Source organism: Prosopis cineraria, unplaced genomic scaffold (assembly GCF_029017545.1).
Source record: "Prosopis cineraria cultivar Desert tree isolate PC_DT_omini unplaced genomic scaffold, ASM2901754v1 PC7, whole genome shotgun sequence".
In the NCBI taxonomy this organism is placed as follows: Eukaryota; Viridiplantae; Streptophyta; class Magnoliopsida; order Fabales; family Fabaceae; genus Prosopis; species Prosopis cineraria.
This window is the reverse complement of record NW_026555338.1, coordinates 25,951,976-25,971,699: the sequence shown is the minus strand read 5'-3', so window position 1 is coordinate 25,971,699 and position 19,724 is coordinate 25,951,976. Positions and strand designations below refer to the sequence as shown.

The 19,724-nt window shown below is 31.7% G+C and overlaps 1 protein-coding gene across 9 annotated transcripts; it reads left to right on the top strand.

Annotated features, from left to right (window-relative positions):
• The first annotated feature begins 6,114 nt into the window (after positions 1-6,114).
• Positions 6,115-10,165, top strand: LOC129316407 (pentatricopeptide repeat-containing protein At2g32630-like). 9 transcript variants are annotated; one of them, XM_054960820.1, is made up of 4 exons: positions 6,171-6,246; positions 7,444-7,486; positions 7,653-7,718; positions 7,827-10,165. In XM_054960820.1, the coding sequence occupies exon 4, from the start codon at positions 8,123-8,125 to the stop codon at positions 10,010-10,012; it is 1,890 nt and encodes a 629-aa protein (XP_054816795.1). In that variant the 5' UTR covers positions 6,171-6,246; positions 7,444-7,486; positions 7,653-7,718; positions 7,827-8,122; the 3' UTR covers positions 10,013-10,165. The 9 variants fall into 9 exon arrangements, with proteins under 9 accessions (XP_054816794.1, XP_054816787.1, XP_054816795.1 ...); XM_054960815.1 differs by having other exon boundaries at positions 7,653-7,722; XM_054960814.1 differs by having other exon boundaries at positions 6,203-6,246; positions 7,395-7,486; positions 7,653-7,722.
• The last annotated feature ends 9,559 nt before the right edge of the window (positions 10,166-19,724 follow it).

The following is a 19,724-nucleotide window of genomic DNA, read 5'->3' as shown; positions in this document are numbered from 1 at the left end:
ATAATTAGCTTGATTGCTTCAATTAGATATGTTAATGTTGAGTTTTGTTTTATGCAACAAATAGATTCTTCAGTTATTTGTATAGGAATTGTAAATCTTGAATGTGCTATTCTACTAAAAGGTAATAAAGTTGCTATAATTTCACTTGATGCCATTGTCAAAATAATATCCCACTGAGTGTGCCAAAATTATTCGTGCATGAATAATAAATACTAGGCATGTCAGAGATGCTGAGTCTCAATTAATAACAAAAAGGGTCCCAAGCTCTCTTATTACAGTTTACTTAGATGTAAAAACATATAAAACTTTGGTAAAGCAAGTGTTTGTTTTTATTGAAGTATAAGGAATTACAAGTCTAAACTAGAAATTAACTGATAAACTTAAAGGCTAAAAAGTGTAAAATATGAGGCTTTGATTGAGTATTGACTTCTTTCTTCTATGTCTTCGTCTTTTATTTATAGCATCAGAGTGGTAATAGCCTTTCCCTTAAGACCTAGCACGTTCTGCTAAAGAATTAGGAATCTCACGAAACTCATGGCACGATCTTTATTCCATGCTTTCTATTTTGATAATTAGCTTGTTTCACCGAGATACTTGGGCTTGAAGTCCATAAATTTTAGAATTATTTAAAATTGTGCCTTTTTTGTGCTAACAGTCCAATGTTTACAACTGATGAAATTTTGGTATATTTATTTATTGTGGCCTTTGTCGAGCATCAGGGTTAGCCCTTTTGTTTTTATTAGGCCTGACACTTTAGTTACTCAGTCCAATTAACCTTGTGATCTATCTGAGCGATATTTCATATTTTAGCCTAAATAATGCCTCTCGCGTGCCAGTGGCTGATAACGTAAGTCCTGTGGCACGTTTGAAAAAATTAAAATGTCAGTTTGTTTTTAAGCATCCTTTATTAATATAAACTCATTTCTTTTTCTGGTCACTTCTCTTGCCTTTCTACCATTTTTTGACATTCAAGTATTTGCTCCCTTACTCTAATCTCCCTTTTGCCTCTACTGTCACTCTATCTTTCACATCCATCGAAAGTCTTCCTGATTCTCTGGCAATTATCCAGAATCTTGTTACCTTACTTGGTGGGCTTGTGACGATACACATTTAGTAGTTGAAACCCTTATTTCCCCAAGATTGGTTCCTTATTCTAATAGTTGTTTATTTTCTTTACAGGAGGATTCTTCATTCCATGATTCTATCACTTTCTGGTAAGTTTTTTACTTCTTCTATTCAGCCCTTCTGTTTTATTGGGAAAATATACTAACTGTTCTTATTTTCTTTCCAGTACTTCTTCTTAGAGTTTTCAAGTCTCTAATAAGAGTGACATCGATTATCTGATGATTTCTCCTAACCTGTCTGAAGTGATGGCCCTTACTCAACTAAATCTATGGCTGCTGACCTCAGTTAGAAACTTGATTCTAGCTCGGATGACCTTGCCTTTTCTTGAGTCATCCTACAAAAAGCTCAGGAATTAGCCCCGGTCGCCTCGTGCTTGAGTCAACTGGGCGAGGTGGTAGAAGCAGACATATGTACCTCAATGGAAGGAGATGGGTCTTTATGACTTAATTCAACTGTCCCTGCTAATGTTGACATCTCGATCAAGCTTTTGATGGCCCTCTTAAGTTTTTAAGCTCTAGGCTGCAATGCCTTCATATTTGAGTTGAGCCCTATGTCCGTTACCTTATGAGACATTTTCATGTTCTTAGGACTGCCCATCATCGGGGAGGAGAACTTCTATGCAATCCCCAAGAAGTATGACTCCTACACCATTCTCTTAGCTGATCTGGAGAGTAAGATTAGGAATGCGAGCTCTTATATAAAGATCATGGAGCTGTTCTCTGAAAAGCCAATCAACGAGCTCGTTACCCTTATGGAGCATCTGATCTTCATCTGGATCTTATTGAGTTAATGGATATTGGCCTCGAGGGAAGGGAAGCCTATGTAGCTACATATGAGGATTGCCAAGTCTCTTCTTTATGGCAATCAGATAGCCTTGGGGATGATGTTTTTGTGCCACCTTTATGATGGCATGAGGGAGTCATTGATGAAGAAGCCTTTCAACAACTTCCATGGGCCGGTTTGGTTTCTACAGCTGTGGATGATGACCTACTTCTCCCTTTTTCGACAAGAGCCCTTTCCTAACAATTTTCACACTAACCACTTTTTCACCTGCCTTTTAAGTGGTCAACCGCTGATCGACTCAAAGAACTTTTTTAAGTTTTTTAGTTAGTAGAGCTAGTCCTCAGGAAGGAACTTGAAGGCTTTACACATTCTAGACTGCTATCTTCCTATTTGGTATAAATATCTGGTGGACCAGAAGAATAACCCCGCCAAATTACCAAGGGATGAGGTTTTCCTCTCAGCTACTACCCCTAGAAAGATATGGCTATCATATACTGGTTTTTCCTCCAAGTTTTTAAAGGTCTATTTAGAGTCGTATCATCCTCAATTAGTGGTGGGCTAGTTTGAATTGAGCCAGTGCATCCCTCAAGGGCTACCCCCCAGATCAATATGGAATTGCTAGATCGGGAGGCTATCGACCAGATAACTATCTTGCATACCACTAAATGACAGTGCAAAGTAGAGCTTGTAGATAGAGACCCCTGCCATTGCTTTAATAAATGATGGCCTCAGCGCTTTAGACGCATAATAACGAGCCATACCAGTAAGTATTATCTCCTGTATTCAATTTACCTTTCCTTTATCTTCCCTTATGCTAAAGTCTAACCTTATTTTTACTTTTTGTAGGCCATGATTGGACACGATCTCATGTGCTGATGACATTTTTGAGGGAAAACATTGATGCCCCTGCTATTTCAGAGACCTAGACGACCCCCTGCTGAGGACTGTGGTCCAAGGGATGGATTAAGATGATGCATCCCCCTAAGTCTTAGTCCCAAAGAAGTCTACGACTAAGAAGATCCCTTCCTTGAGTTACCCAGATAAAGGAGATGGTCTTAACAAGAGGAAGCGAGTTTTGTCTCCTTTACCTGATGCTAAGAGAAGGAAGAAGACAATGCTTCCTCCCTTTGATCAACCTTCCTCTATTCTTTTTCAGCTGGTCCTACTCCTTAGAAGGGAAAGCACATGCACAAGCATAATGGATGATGATCTTGTCAGTAGAATCTGAAAACGGTAAGGTGAGTCCCCTTTAACATAGAGAGATGGAGTCCCAGCTCCTAGGCCCTCGAATGGTCACTTCCTCTACCTCTTTCATTCTTGAGCCAATCCTTATGGATCCAACTAAAGTTGCTTAAGATGTGGCTCGAGGTGATAGAGCATGTTGAGGATCCAGGTATTCCACAAGAATGTTTTTCCTGTGCCTCCATAACCATAAACAAAGAAAAAACTTCCATTTGGGGAAGATAGTGAGGGCATAACACTATTGTATACACATTTTTGATCTTAGTCAAATAAACTAATTAGCCTTGCAGCTTCTAAATGCAAGCTATTTCAATCATAGTTCAATTCTTATAGAATGAGATAGTTGGTCGTATCAATTGCTCAAGCTCCTTGAGGCAATGGTAAAGAAGGATATTCTTGAAGACATTTCCTATTACTCTGTAGGAGTGAATTAATTTTACATGGTACAACTTGTTCCTTTTCAAAGATTGGCACATCAACTACTGTAAGTCAAAGACAATTTTAATGATTTGGTAAAATCATGCACAAGTCATGCTATTTGATAGTAATGTAAAAGATAATATTTTATTTACCTGATAAACTTAGATAATTTTTGGAGATACATAATAAATCTTTTGACAATACCTTGAAAGTGTTATTCCATACAAAGTTAGGATGACTCAAGGAAGAATAGAGTAGCATACTCGCAAACATTTTTCTCAACAATATTCCTGAAGCTCAAGTTGCAGCTTCATGTATTGCATTTATGTATTCTTTGTCATCATTTAATAACCCCATCATAAAGTAGGCATCTTTAAAAGTCTTACAGATTACTCCATCAACAGTTTTAATTGCACCGTATGAAGAAGGACCTATGACTTTTGTTAATAGAATTTTGAGGTAGTAAAGTTCTCCAGATGATGAGGTTGTATGAGTAATTCTACCAATAGCAAAACCTCGTTCCCTTTGTTTTCATGCTCATTTCTCTCGTTGATAAACATAATGATGAGAGAATTCAAAATATATGTCAATGTTTATGCAAGCTTCAGGCTTTTAGCGTAACACATAAGCTCAAACCTATTTAGCCAATATCTGATTCGATCTAACTTATTTTCACCCCTATTGCATATGCTCCCTTGTTTGCATCATATGCTTTATTTATTTATTTATTTTGTAAAAGTAAAATTATAAACTTCAATTTTTTTTCCAAATTGTCCTTTATAAAATTAGAGGTTTTTCCACAAATAGATTCAATTTCTTCACATCACATGCGAAAGATAGTTACACTGCTATTTTAGTCCTAATTTTTTAGCTTAAAATATAATTATTATGTTTAACTAACTTATTAATTAACATTTTCTTACATTTAAATATGAAAAAAATAGTAAGTTATTGTGAGTTGGCTTTCCTCCTCCTCATTTTCCACTTTCCACACTTTTCTCGCCTCTTTTATCTTTATATCTCTATTCCAACACTTAAGATTTACTATATTATAAAAATAATATTATAATATTAAATAATAAAGTAAATAAATAAATTCAACATATTACAATAAAAGGTTGCACATGCCCAGAGTATGCATAAGTAGGGCAAGGCCCTTGCCTGATGCCCGACTCCAAAGATCAACAAGTTGTTTTTAATTGTTGAATTTTTATAAATATTAACCTAAATATTAGAAAATATATTTATAAACCTAAGAATTTGATTGTCTTTTAATTTAAAAAATAATTTTTTGATGGATTAATTTTAAAAATAATTAATCGAGTAGTTGAGTTGAACAAAAGAGATTTAATTTTTTTAATTAATAAGGATGATCCAAATCTTATAAATAGAAAAATTTTAATAGTTATGCTTAGTCTAATATTTTTTTCGCCGACCATGTTTAGTCAAATTATAAACTTTATAATATTTGAATTTGAACAAATAATGGTACATCACACATCAAATCAAATCATTACATTAAAGAACAAATGATTAATGATTGGAGATTTGGAGGGACAAAGAGAAAAAAAACAAAAAAAACAAAAAATCCAAATACTATAACAAATATTTAAATATATTATTAATATTAATAATTCAGTCAATAAAATTATATCAATTCAATTTAAAATAATTTACATATCATTATTTTAAATGATTTTATTTTTATAATAAAATGTGTATTTAAATTTTTACCTTTTTTTAATTTATTATTATTAATAATGTTAAAATTAATTTATATTTAATGTTGTATTAAGGTTAAATTCGTTTATTTTCCTTTTTTCTTGGGATGCTCGAGCATTTTCAGGTCGGAAAGAATGAGAATCAAGTTACTCTGTCCATGTCCATGATGACTTGAAGAAAACCCTTGGATTCCAAAAAAATAAAAAAAGTTGTATATTCTTAATGAAAGCAGACAAAATTCATATAAACAAGTCAGAAGGAAAAAAAAAAAAGAAATACAAACATTATTTCTACAAGCTGTGAGCAAGTAACCCACAGTTCATCCATACCCCAACAGGTTGGAAGTGTTTTGTTAATGATAAAAAATATGGGCTAAATGTAAAGTCAGGTAAACAATTAGATTTAATGAGTTGCTCATTTAAACTTATTTTTATAAATTTTTAAACTTAAAAATATTGAGAATATTTTGTATAATTGAGTTTGTAAATTCAGTTTCATAAACCTGTGTAAAAATGAACTAGGACTCAAGTGGCTCATTTAGATTTATTTTTTGTTTTACATCTAGAAATAAAGTATTCTTAATTGTTAAATTGAACAACTATTAAAAAATATATGTTTATATTTTGAAATTATTTTTAAATATTATAATTTACATTTTTAAAAATAATATATAATATTATAACTATAAATATTATTTTTTAAAAAATTTTAAAATAAAAAATAAAATGGACTTTCGCGTCCGTTCCTTAATCTAATCAACAAAAGTCAAAGCTTGACAGAATGATGGATTTTATTGTAACGGGCTTTTGGGCTTGAAAACCAGAGACTTTCAAGTCGAAAGTGAAAAGCTTTGGCCTTTGGGCCTGCGGCCTCGCCTCATCTCCCTCCGTCCCTCGTCGGCTCTCCCTCTCCGTCCCCAAAGGCCAAAGCTGATCGTCGGCGGCGCCTTACCAGGTGCTCGCATTCTATTCTCTTCTTGCTCTGCCACTTCCTTTCCTTGCAATATGTTGAAACGACGTCGTTTAATTTGAATGAAGTGCCCTTAACTCTCGCAACGCGCGGCGAGTTCGAACTCCACGACTGGGCCTTCTTCACTTCTCCTTTGGCCTTTGCTTTACTCCGCTGCATCTCTTGGTTTTCCGAGCGGCGGCGGATGCTTTAAAGTGCAATCTCACTTCGGAATTCACTGATTACCCTTCGCTCTGCTTCACTAAAACTTCAATCGGAACTTATTCTCTTCGGATTATCCTTACCCTCCTTTACTTTTCGGTTTCTCCCCATTTTTCTTTACATCATTTGTTGTGTTACTCTAAAATTACTCATGTGGTGTTGACTTTATGAGAAGGTGTTGTCTTGGGAATATTCTGGGTATTAGCCATTTTGAAACTTTTTCTGATTTTGAACATGCTCTCAGGGCTGATGCAAAGTGTTCAATTAGTGGACTTGATTTGTTGGCTATCATTCTTACTGCCAGAATTTGTCGGCAACCAAGCGGCATTTTTGTAATGATATTTTGACCCATTTATAAACTAAAACTAAGAGTTGAATAACGTGCATGATCATGATTATCAGCAAGTTCAAATTTATGCTAAGTCAACATCGGTATTGAAAAAATTCCTGAAGTACTATAATTGCTTTTTGGTGGTCTTGCTTAACTTTGTCTGCCTGTAACGTTATTTCCCCTTATCTTTGTTTATTCAGAGATTTATGAAACAATAACAATAAAATGGTGCTTTCTCCCTTGGAATGGCAAGTATTTATAATTTTTACTTTTCCTTTGCTCAAATCACAGTTAGCACCGGCATACGTTATTTTTAAAGACTTAGGAATTAACGTTTCCTGGTTGTTTAATGTTGTGTCAAGTTGTCGTGCTCCAGTATGGAGTGGATTATCCAGCTTTGCCTTTTTGGTAAAAGCGTTTTGGGGAACTTGTATTTTTTGTTTCGTTTTAGTGCATGCTCAATAATCACGGTTATTAAAGAAACAGAGGATGAGTTATTTGTTTCACAATAAAATAGCATTCACAATTTCTTGCAATATGCAAAAAAGAATGCATTATATCAAGTTGAATATTATGTTAATACTATTCTACCTTTGCTTAGTTTTGGTGGAGCGCTTTGCATACTCATTGCTTTGCTTGATTGACTTCAGATCATTGTTTGAGACATTCTGGTAATTCTGCCATTAGCAAAGAGTAGGTGACATCCACTTGTTGTCTTCATGTTAGATCTTCAGTTCTTTGGCCTTTTACTTGTTTATTTTCCTTCCTTTTTGTTCATTTACTTGCTTCATTAAACTCAATGCTGTGTTTTCATTTTAATCTTATTTTCTCTGTAATCTTTCATGATTTCAAATGTCAGGCTTGGGTAAGAAAACTATGCAAGCAGGCAAGGGAAGGGAAGATTGCTATGGCCATGCCTATTCTGGTTTGTGAGTAGTCTTATATATTTTTCTTGTTGAACATGTCATCTATGTAGTTTAGGGAATCCGTCATGAGTAATTTCTATTAGTAACATGTGTATGTGTGCTTGCAGCTAAAGAACCTGAACTATTTTGTCAAGATCCATGTGATAGTATCAGAATGTTTACTCTCATTGAAATTCCTCTACTTCACTTCAGCGACACTTTCATTTTCACTTTCTGATCAGAAGCGTCCAAGGGATTTGTTAGTTTTGATTCATTCTGTATTTTTCTGGTAGCTGCATGTCTTTATTCAAGACAATAACTATCTGTGAAATGAATAGTGTTGCTCAAAATTAAGTTCTTCATTTAGTTCCGGCCAAAAAAATAAAGTTCTCTCAGTTTTGGTATTTGGGAATTTCTGTTAAGTATGATGTTTCTGAAGACCTTCTCTAGGGTTTTGAAGAACAAGAGCTTGCTGCTCCCTTCAAACTTCGCCTTCATATCCAACCATGAAAGTACTCAGAGGATTTTTCAAACCCATATCAGTTCAGGTTCTAAATATCTTCAACAAGCTACGGAACTGCATTGTTTGCGCTCATTCATCAACCCCCATGTCACTCACCTTGTTCTCTCAAACACTTGCCTTCAACCTCAATCACGCTTAGCCTTTTTCAACTTCTTCAAAGCAAAATACTCCGTTGGTGCCTGTAAGCCTGACATTCAGGACTATGCATGCCTCATTTCTAGTCTCTACCATGCTCAGAAGTTCGCAGAAATGAAGAATATTTTGAATTGTATTGTGACTGATGAGGAGCTTTGTCAGCCTGTTTTTGATATCATTGCTTTCTTTGATAAAAGAGATCCCCATTTTTTCGCAAAGCTGTGTGATATGTTGTTCAGGGTGTATGCAGATAATAGAATGTTTGAAGAGGCTTTTGAAATCTATGATTACTTGAAAGAAAATGGGTTGGTGATAGAGGAGAGGTCTTGCTTTGTGCTTTTACTTGCTTTGAAAAGGTTTGGTGAGGTAGACCTATTGGTGAGGTTCTTTAGGAAGATGGTTGAGTCAGGTAGGGTTGAAATCAAAGTTCAATCTTTGACACTTGTAATAAATGTCTTATGTCATACAAGGGAAGTTGAAAGAGCCAAGGCTTTGATGGATGAGATGGCAGGTAAAGGCATTGTTGAACCAAATGTTGTCACTTACAATACATTGTTGAAAGCATACATTGCAAGAAAAGATCAAGAGGGTATTAATGCGATATTGAACTTGATGGAGAAGAGGCAAGTTGTCCATAATTTAATCACCTGTGATCTTTTGATACAGTGGTATGCTAGTTCTGGCAGCATTGAAGAAGCTGAAAAGCTGTTCAACAACATGCGCGGAAGAGGGTTAGAACCAGATGTTTATGTGTACACTTCATTGATAAATTGGAATTGTAGAAAAGGGAATCTTGAAAGAGCATTTGCTTTGTTTGATGAATTGGCTGAGAAAGGCATTGTTCCTAGTGCTCACACTTATGGGGCCATAATTAGTGGTGTATGCAAAGCAGGCCAAATGGATGCAGCAGAAATCTTGGTGAAAGAAATGCAAAACAAGGGGATTGATGTAAATATAGTAATATTTAATACAATAATAGATGGTTATTGTAAAAGAGGAATGATAGACGAGGCTTTCAGGCTCAAAGTTGTCATGGAAAGCAAAGGATTTGAAGCAGATGCTTTCACTTACACCAGCATTGCTAGTGGGCTGTGTAAATTGAATAGGCATGAGGAAGCTAAGAAGTTTCTGATTGAAATGGTTGAAAAAGGAGTGACCCCTAATGTGGTGAGTTTCAATATATTGATTGACATATATTGTAAGGAGGGGAATATTGAAGAAGCTGTGAGGTTGTTTAGGGATTTGGATAAGAAGGGAGTGGTACCTAATAATTTTTCATATAATACCATTATAGATGGTTATAGCAAGAAAGGGAAGGTGGAGCAAGCTCATAAGCTAAGATTTGAAATGACCCAAATGGGGTTACTGCCAGATGTCTATACATATACATCACTTATACATGGGGAATGTGTTGCTGGCAGGGTAGATGAGGCACTGAAACTTTTCAAGGAAATGTCTTTGGTGGGTATAAAAGGAAATGTTGTGACCTACACAGCAATTATTTCTGGTTTGTCCAAGGAGGGGAGAGAGGAAGAATCCTTTAAATTATATGATGAGATGATTAAGATGGGCCTCACACCTGATGATAGAGTTTACACTTCACTCGTCGGCAGCCTTCATAAGTCCGGATCTGACGATTCTATGCAACAAAAGTAGATTGGTGGGATGCATTTTCGGCTGGTCATATTTGTTGGGCCTTCCCACAGTGATAGAGCCATCAATAAGGGCTGCATTTGACAAAAAAAAAAAGGATTTTAGTATAAAAAGTCTTTTAATTGTTACTTTTATAAGCCTTACAAAAAAAAAAAAAAAGCTCACGCCAACTCTCAAGCCTTTATAATTCTTTTAACTTTATTTACATAATTTACCTAAAGTTTTGAATTATTATATGATAATAATAATTTGTTAAATGTTTATATTAGGTGAAGATGTTGGAGAGGTTGCTGAAATAGCACCATCTCCTCCTAGAAGAACTTCAAACATTCTCATGTTTTATTTTTGAATGAAGATTGATATAATAATGACTAGAGAATATTTACATTTTGGATTATAGATAATTTGAACTTGTATAGTTTATATTATTTTAATTATACTTTTGAGCTTATTATTATATTTTAAATATTTAATTAAAGTACTCTGTAATTTATATATGTAATAGTATGATTAGAAATTTTAATTCTAATTAAAAAAATACACAAAAGTTATGTGGGCTTTGGGACCATTCAATAAGGGATGGGTTTGAGAAACTAATTATAAGATGAGAAAGTATTCATGGGTTTGAGTCTCGGGCCTAAAAGGGTGTGGTTAGATTTTATTAACAACTTGTGCAATTTTTTGGGCCAGAGAAAGCGTAGGCATGCTCTTTTGAAGCCCAACTGAGAATAACTGAAAAAAAAAGAACATCTAGTTCCAATGCAATCTAAACTAGAGGTTGAATTCTCAGAATACAGCATTCTCTATTATCTACTGCATCAGCTTTTATTTAGAAACTATTTAAAATAGCTTATCGAAATAATCAGAAATTTATTTTTTATATATTCTAATTATTTTTAAAAATTTAAACAAAAATAATAAAGTAAATATATATATTTTAACTATATCTCTATTTCATTAACTTTTTTTTACAGACATATTTGAAATATTATTATTTTAACAAATTTATTTATTCAAATTAAATAAAGGGAGAAAAAGGGGTCGAGAAGTGGCTCCTCCAGTAGCAGTTATTAAAGGATTGGACAGCTTGAACAATGCCTGCGAGATCCCAATGCCGATTGATGTATGTCTGAAACTTAAACTTTAGAATATTACTTAATATCCAAAAAGTTTCATTTGGAGGCTCCATCGCAGAAGAAATGAAAGAGAACAACATAAAACCTTTAGCGAAGAAACCTCACTACAAACAAGAAAGAACCATAACAAGAGATGATACGGAAAACGATTCCCCTCCACTCATTTTCTCGCATAATTAATAATTTTAAATAGAAGTAATATTAAAAAAACTTAATTAATTGACTAAAATATAGTGATCTCATTCTCGCTTTGCTAAAATTACAGATACTTTCTCTTTATTTTCAAAAACTATACTTTAATCAAATCTTCTAACAATATTAAAAATATTATATTAAATATTTTAAAATACTTACTTTTTTATTTGTAATTATGTTAACAAATTTAAAAGTATTAATTTTTTTCTTATGATCTAATTGTCTATTCTCTCTGCCAATTTTTTTAAAATAAATAAATAAATAAATATTTCAATATTTAAATAAATAATTTACACTTTTGTGTTAAAATAAATGAAATTTAAAGAAAAATAAATATAAATTATATTGAGTAATTTATTATATTAAATTCTTATGTCATAATTTTTTGCTATCTGTTTGTATATTATTTTAGCCTCTTTATGTATTTAATTTTTTTAAAATATTACTAAATAAATACATTTACATAATTAAAAAATTTAAAATATAAATAAAAAAGTAAAAATAAATGCATTATTTTTTTGGTTATTTGAATAATTTTTAAACAATATTTATATTTACATAGGGGTATTAATGGGACTTAATGATCAACTATTGGCAGGGTGGGCAAAAATAAAATCTTAAAAATAGAGTGGATATTTGTGTTTTGTAACTGTTCATACTATGGGAGATTGATTTGCATAAGCTTCAAAAATAGAAGAAATGTATCTGTAATTAAAGTAAAACAGATGGAAGGTTTGAGTATTTTACTCTAATTAATAACTCTTCAAGTAATTTATAACAAGGACTACACATCTCTTTTAAAATATGGCTTTTCGAGTTTTCCAAAAACCTAATAATCTAATCCAACCTGACAAAACTTGGTCTTGTTCGGTTTAGGAAAAAACTAATCACGTGCCAGAAAAAGACCAAACTAGACAAGATCTATTCAAGTTGGGCTGAATATGGGACTAAGCTATCAAACCACTTGGTCTAGTCTTATCCTATAAAATTTTTTCAATGCAATTGAAATTCACCCATCCATCTTATCAAAATGGTATCACATATTAGTGCTTAGTTTTGTATGTTTTATCGGTCTCTATATTTGAAAATGGTGAGTTCTTACTCAATCTTAAGAAAGTAAGGGTGAAGTCTCATATTGCTTTTGGCTTTTCTTTTTGTTATTTCCTTAATAAAGTATATAGCATTATGAAGTGAATAATAATGGAAACAGAATAATTCAACATTATAAAAAAAAATTCTTTCTAAACCCCTTTTCTAAACTGACTCACGTGCATATGGTGTAGAAATAGGAGGCAATAACATTGTCATAAATAAATGGAAGGCTGAGATGCTATCTGAACTGGTTCCTTGAGTAACCTGTTTAGAAATTAATACCTAAACCGATATAGATTAGAACTTGTTTAGATGTGTTTCAATTTTTTAAAAAATTCTTTTTTTAGTATATTTAAATTGATTTAGCTATACCTATTAAATTTTTGAAAAGTCTCTATGTATCAGTTCATTGTCACCATCTCCTTCACACGTGCACTTGAAAGTGTTCCAAATAGCTACCTTAAACCCAGAATCAGTTCATCTCACTTGAAAGCTTGAAATCTAGAATCTTGTGCTCTTGCCCTAAAACCATCGTTCTCATATGGTTCATGCTTCATCGCATTTGTGTACTTGAATCTTTTGTGTTCACTAAGCTTTGTCACATTCACAAAGCTTCATGCTTTACTTCTCTAGATTCAATCTTTTGTGTTCGATCGTGCTTCGATCTTCGAGCTTCAACCTAGGTGTGTTGTTTGATTTTATAGAAGCACTGGAAATTTCCAATCTATGAGCTTCATTATCTAGCTTCAAGCTTCAATTCTTTGAGTAAACACTAAAATTTGTTAATTAATTTTGTGAGCTTTTGTGCTTAAATATGCTTATATGACTGCGAGCTTGATATTGGTATTAAATTAAAAAAATAGAGCTTGTAAATCTACTTGTCTCCCATAGTTTAGCATATCTTGTGTTTAAGTTGTGCATGTGAGCTATTTGTTAACATACCTCTTAGAATTATTCTACATGATATCCCTGTTGCCAAGTTGAACTTGTGGTGTTTTTGAATTGTTAAGAATGCCTCTTAGAATTGTTCTGTGCCAAGTCTCTTAGAATTTTTGAATTGTTATATTTGTGTATGAATTGTTAAATTTGTTAGCCTAGGTTAGTTAAATTTGGTTAGCTTGATTGTTAAATTTGTTAGCTTAGGTCAATTGAATTTAGTTAGATAATAAAGTTTGTATTTGGATTGTTAGCTTAGGTTTGTTGTTGGCTAGAATGTGATTCATTATACTATGTTGTTATACTTTTAATTGTAAAATTACTATAAAATCTAACTTTTAAGGAAAATGCTACTAAATTTTTTTTTAAAACTTATTTTTCGGCCATTTTCTCTATATAGAAAGGGCCAAATCATATAGAATTGACTTCTCCTATTTATTAGATAGAAGGGATGTCAACTTTAAAGAATTTTATTGTTTAAAGAATTGACAATTATCAACTGAAATTGAAAATTATTGTGAATGCATAATGTACTTTTTTCCAAGTAAAAATGTCTAATATTTCCCTCGTACTTATTTGTTCATGGCGTTAGCATACTTGCTTCCTATTTTTAATATTGAATTATAGTGAATTAAATTATAGTGATTGCATGACTAGTTTATTTTCTGTACGTTAGTGGAGTGCTAGTAAAGGAGGCCTAAAGCCATTTATTATTGCATGCAACTTTGTTTTGTTTAAATAGTATTATTTTCTTCTTGTATTATTATTGGGAGTCTAACTTTTAGAGAAGACTCTATCAAAAAAATTTTAGAACTTATTGTTTAACCTTATCCTAATAGATTTAGTGATAATCTATAAGCTTTGTTGTGTTTTAGGGAGTCAAATTAGGCATGGTTTGTAATTGAATAATTGCCAAACGAACGAGTGCAAAGTATGCTAATGAAGTTAAGAGGTTTCTAGATTTGCTCAAAGCAATATTGAAGATGATAGTAGAAGGTTTTATTGTCCTTGTAGGAACTATTTAAATGAGAGACGGCTAAGTATAAATGAGATATATGAACACTTAATTTATGAGGGATTTTTTAAAAGCTATAGAGTATAGATATGACATGGTGAAAGACTAAATATGCTGATTCCTTGTACATCTCAAGTCCAAGATGTTAATGATGATGATTGTTGCTCACCGCAAGTGTACGAGTCATAGCAAGTAATATAAAATAAGTAAAGTATCATTCTCTTGAGAATTTGTTTAAAAACAATGTTTAAGCAAAAGACTAAGTAAATTCAATTAAGCTAAGCCACATTTGGTTGGGTGAAAATGATTTTGCAAATAAAACTAATATTAGAAAATAAAGAAAAGTAATTGATTCACAAACGTCAAACACAAATTGGGACCTAGCATTATTTTATAATTGGCTTAAACTTGCACAATACAACATTTCAGATAAATTTTTACCTCCCACATGCCATTAGGCTAAATCACATTTGTCCATCCTTATACTCCCAACAAGTAAAATAAATAATTTAGTTAATTTTCAAAACAAGCCAGTTATTTGGCCTCACAGTTAGTTGGCCTCATAATCATGCCATTTTAACAAATTCAAAGCAAACCAAATATTAAAATTACAGTCATCCAAAGTGTACCAAAAATATAAATAGTTTGAAAGACATAATTACATTTATATATTCATATAATTGTCAATAAACAAAAAGCCCTAATATTGGCAATATAACACATTATAAATCATAAATCAAATACCCAAAAGAGACAGTGGATCTATACCACTAAGCCTTTGGGACTCCTCCACGTGTCACTCGTGGCTCTTATCCTGAAAATTGTTAACCACATAATAAGACTCAAAAGTCCCAGTAACCAATCCTAATGTATGATAGTGTGTACAAACAGTTAAGTGTGTGCTTATTAAGTGGGAACCAAAAATAATATAATTCCAACAAAATATAAGAAATATTACAATACACACAAACAAACCATCATTATATCCCTCCATTAACCTCGAGCCGTAGCCCTCACTCAGAGCTAAATTACCCGGCCAAAGGTAGATTAGCCCGAGCCCTTACAAGCCACCTGTTGAGCTCCAATAGAGGCGTACCACGTGGCACATAAATACAACAACAATAGCAAGTCTCCCAACACCTCCCACAATAATCAAACAAATTCATAATAATATTGCACAATTATACAATATTACAAAATTCATAATTTTCTCAATAATCACCCAATTAACATGAAGTAACACTAATTACAAATTAAAAGCATGGTTACCTTGTGGCTTTTTCAATAAATTATTCCTTAAAATTTCTCTCCCACCACAATCTTTACCAATAATACAATCTATAAATAACATATTATTTATAAATATTAGTTTCAATTTTTGAAACTAATAAAATAATTCTAATAATAGAATTAAAATGTAACATAATTCCTAATCTCAATCTTAATACAAATCTAGAGTTAATACTATTAAGTAAAATTTTTAACTCCTCTTTTAATTATCAATAAACATTAATAATCTAAAAATCAACTTCCAAACTAATTTCTATTATCAAAATTTTCTTTTTATTTTATAAATTCGCACATAAAATGCTTAAAAATTAAAAATTGAGTCTCTAGCTTAGAATCATAATCCTATAGTCATAAAATTCATTTCTCATCCCAAATAATCATCTAAACCTCAATAAATCAATATATATTTTTAGATTTAATAAAAATCTAGTTTAAAATTTGATCCATAAGCCACAAATTCAAAGATCATCAACAAATTTATACTCTAGAATATTTATTATACTACTAGCAACATCAAAAACTATATTTATTCAACATAAATTCATCCCTCTTCCAAATCTTAAATTTTTTACCACTACAAACTCAGAAACCAAAGAGGGAGGATGACTAAGAAAAAATTTTAGAATACTTACTTAGTCTTGAAAAACTTGAAATCACACCCTAAATATCCTATTAAAAACTCTTACATTAAAAACTCAGATCTCCCACACCGGCGACTCACGCTCACTCTGCCTCAGCTCACGCACGAAGGAAAGAATGAAGAAATGAAGGAAACAGGTGAGTTTTTATAAAAATTTAGTGGGTCTCACTTTTTTTTATTATTTCTTCTTTCCTCTCTTTTCTTTCTTTTTTTTTATTATTTTATATGTAATCATTATGCGGCCGTCGAAAGCAATCTCGTTCTTCTTCTTCTTCTTCCTCCTTTTTTTTTAATACCTTTTCTTTTTTTATTATAATAATAATAATTTAATAATATTTTTTTATTATTTTTAATTAATTTTAATTTAATTTTTGTTTAATTTTAATTTAGAATTATATTCTAAGTTAGATTTAATAATCATCTCCTACTAATTTGCTTACCTTTAAATATTTTTTTAAAATTTCTATTAACCTAAATTAACTATTAAAATTTAAATTGGGATGTTACAAATACTCGAAATGAAATCAATTGAAAGTAATGAACAAACAACATACAATAGGGTAATGAACAGCTTAATGTTAGTTAATAAACAACAGTATATAAGGAAACAAATAACTTATATTAATGAACTATCTTTCAGTAGGGATAACTAGTTGATTTTCCTTAGCATTTTAATTTTATTATAGTGATCTTAGACCATGTGAAATTTTAGAGTTTCTCAGCCTTTCTTTTTAATTAAATTTGGTCAAGTGATCTAAATGATATTTTTTTAGGAAAACACTATGATAGGTCCCTATAGTTTCATATCTTTTTAGTTTTTGTGTTTTCATTGTTCTTGGTCCCTATAGTTTTATCTCGTTTTGGTTTTAGTCTTTAAAATTTGTTTTTGTTGTTCCTGGTCCTTATAATTTCTGTTGCCCAAAACTTTAGTCCCTCCTGTTATTAACGTTGTCAAAAATGCTGAGGTGTAATTAACACTATTAATTATTATGCAGAGGTATTATTCTTATACTTAGCTGGTACATAACTGGAATTAAGAAACCTTACACGATTAGTCATCACAGCGTCTCCTCTACCCTAGCTCTCCTCTTTGCATCTCCTCCTAAGTTCATCGATCATATCTTCTCATTATGTCTTCCATTTGAAGCAGTTAAACGTATGTCTTTGAAGTAGTCCTTTCGCTCATGTCTGCAGTTTATCTTATGGGCTAGGGAAAATAAAAACCTAATGACTTATAATTCATTGCCAACTAAGCATAAGAGTAACATCTCTACATAATAATTAATGATATTAATTACACCTCAGTATTTTTTAGGTGTAATTAGGGATTAAAACAAACTTTAGGGACTAAAGTCAAAATGACATGGAACTATAGGAATCAGGAACAACGAAAACAAACTTCAGAGATTAAAACCAAAAAGACATGAAACTATAGGGACATATCATAGTGTTTTTTCTTTTTTTTACATTCTATGGTCTCATCAAAGAGGCAATAAAGTTGTTGTATTTTATTAATATTTTTAGGTACTTACTCAATACTCAATCTGTTTGTCGGTAAGTCCATGAGTGTAACATTTCTCATGAGTTTCTTGTTGATGTCAAATTGTCAATATCTATTGCATCACTTTTTTTTTTTCCTTTGACCTCATCTACTTTATTACTTCAATAATTAATATTCAAATTTAATTACCTTTTACTTAATTATATTATTTTTCCTTTAGTTTTATGGGTTAACGGACAAAAATACATTGACATTTTTTTACAAAAAAACACTTGTTACCTTAAACTTTTGAAAAGAGTGAAATTTTGCACTACAATTAATATTATCATTTGTTGATCATTACTTTTAAAAAGATTCACATGTGATTCTAACCATGGTCTCAAATTCTAGCTCTTCTTCTAACTTCGCATTATTGGATGTAGACAAGATTAATAGTAAATCCGGTAATTCGGGCCAAGCCCGACGAGCTAGCCCGAATTGGCCCGAAAAATTTTAGGACCGGGCTTAAAAAAATGATATTTTTTTATATTCAGGCCTATTCGGGCCAAGCTCGTTCAGGTTCGGGCTTGGCTCGAATATCCGAATAAAATAATTATATTTTTTAAAAATATATAAAATATAATAAATATTAATTAATTCTTTAAGTTTTAGATCATTTTATACTAAAATACCATATATTTGAGTCCTAGACATCGTTTAAGTTTTAAAAAAATATATTTTATATTTTTTATAAAATAAAATAATTAATTTCAAAGTAAAAAAAATAATTAAAAATAATTTTAAAAATTAAATTCGGGTATTCGGGCCGCTCGAAGCCCGAAAGAATTTGGGTTGAGCTTGGCTATTCGAGCTTTTCAAGGAGTTGGGCCTGTTTGGGTTTGGGCTTATTCAGGCTGGGCCTATTTGGGCTTGGCCTGAATAGGCTCGACCCGCCCGAATTTTCGACTTTAATTAATAGTGGGTGTGAGAAGTTGGGTATGCTCACTCGTCAATTTCATCAAGTCCGTGTGTAATCTCTAGCGATTGAGGAAGAGAAGATGATTGAGTAAGAAGAAAAGCTGGAGATAACTAAGGAATAAGAGAGCCATGTGTATATATATATTTTTTTAATTTTTTAAAAATGTCACACGGTAGCCAAGTGATAGTTAAAGTTAAACACACGATTAATTAATGGTCAACATTGATGACAGAGCAAAATTACTTGATTTTTTAAAGTTTCATGATAAAATTATTCTAAAAAAAATTTAAAATACTAAGTGCCCCTAAAAAAAATAATCTTAAGACATTTTTACCCTTTTAACTCCAATTTCATTACACAAAGCAACTAAGCTCTACTCAATCATTTTTTTTACCTAATTCAAACCCACTTTATCACTTCAAATAGTATATTTTAAGATGATAATGTAATTTTTATTCCTATATATATTTGAAGGAGTTATTAATTTGATCTTTTGAGATAAATTAATTTGAGTGAACAAGTTTAAACCTAAGTCAAGCTCAAACTTAAGGTCAAGCTCAAGCCCGCTCTATCATTTCATTTTAATATTTAACGTTTTGTTAATTTATCTAAGTCATTTTTAATATTTTAAAATAAATTAATGCTGTTAAATTACACGACTGATGGAATGATATGTGATGTGACAACTATGCAGAGCGTGAAGAGCAGCTAATTTTGTCGGATAAATAGTCAATATCAACTTTATCATAGATCTTTGACTCTATCTATTTGATCACTTTAATAATGTTCAAATTTCATTATATATCTTAATTAATTAGCCTCATTATCAAACAAACAAGGTCTACTATGTCTTTTTTTAAATAAAAAAATTCACTTTTATCACCTGCGCCTTCTAGTTCATTTTGAGCGGTATAGAGTTATAGACTATGAAAAGCTGTTCCAGTATTTTGTC

Coding starts and splice junctions, on each gene's coding strand:
- LOC129316407 (XM_054960819.1), top strand. CDS start 8,123: ATGATGTTTCTGAAGACCTTCTCTAGGGTTTTGAAGAACAAGAGCTTG.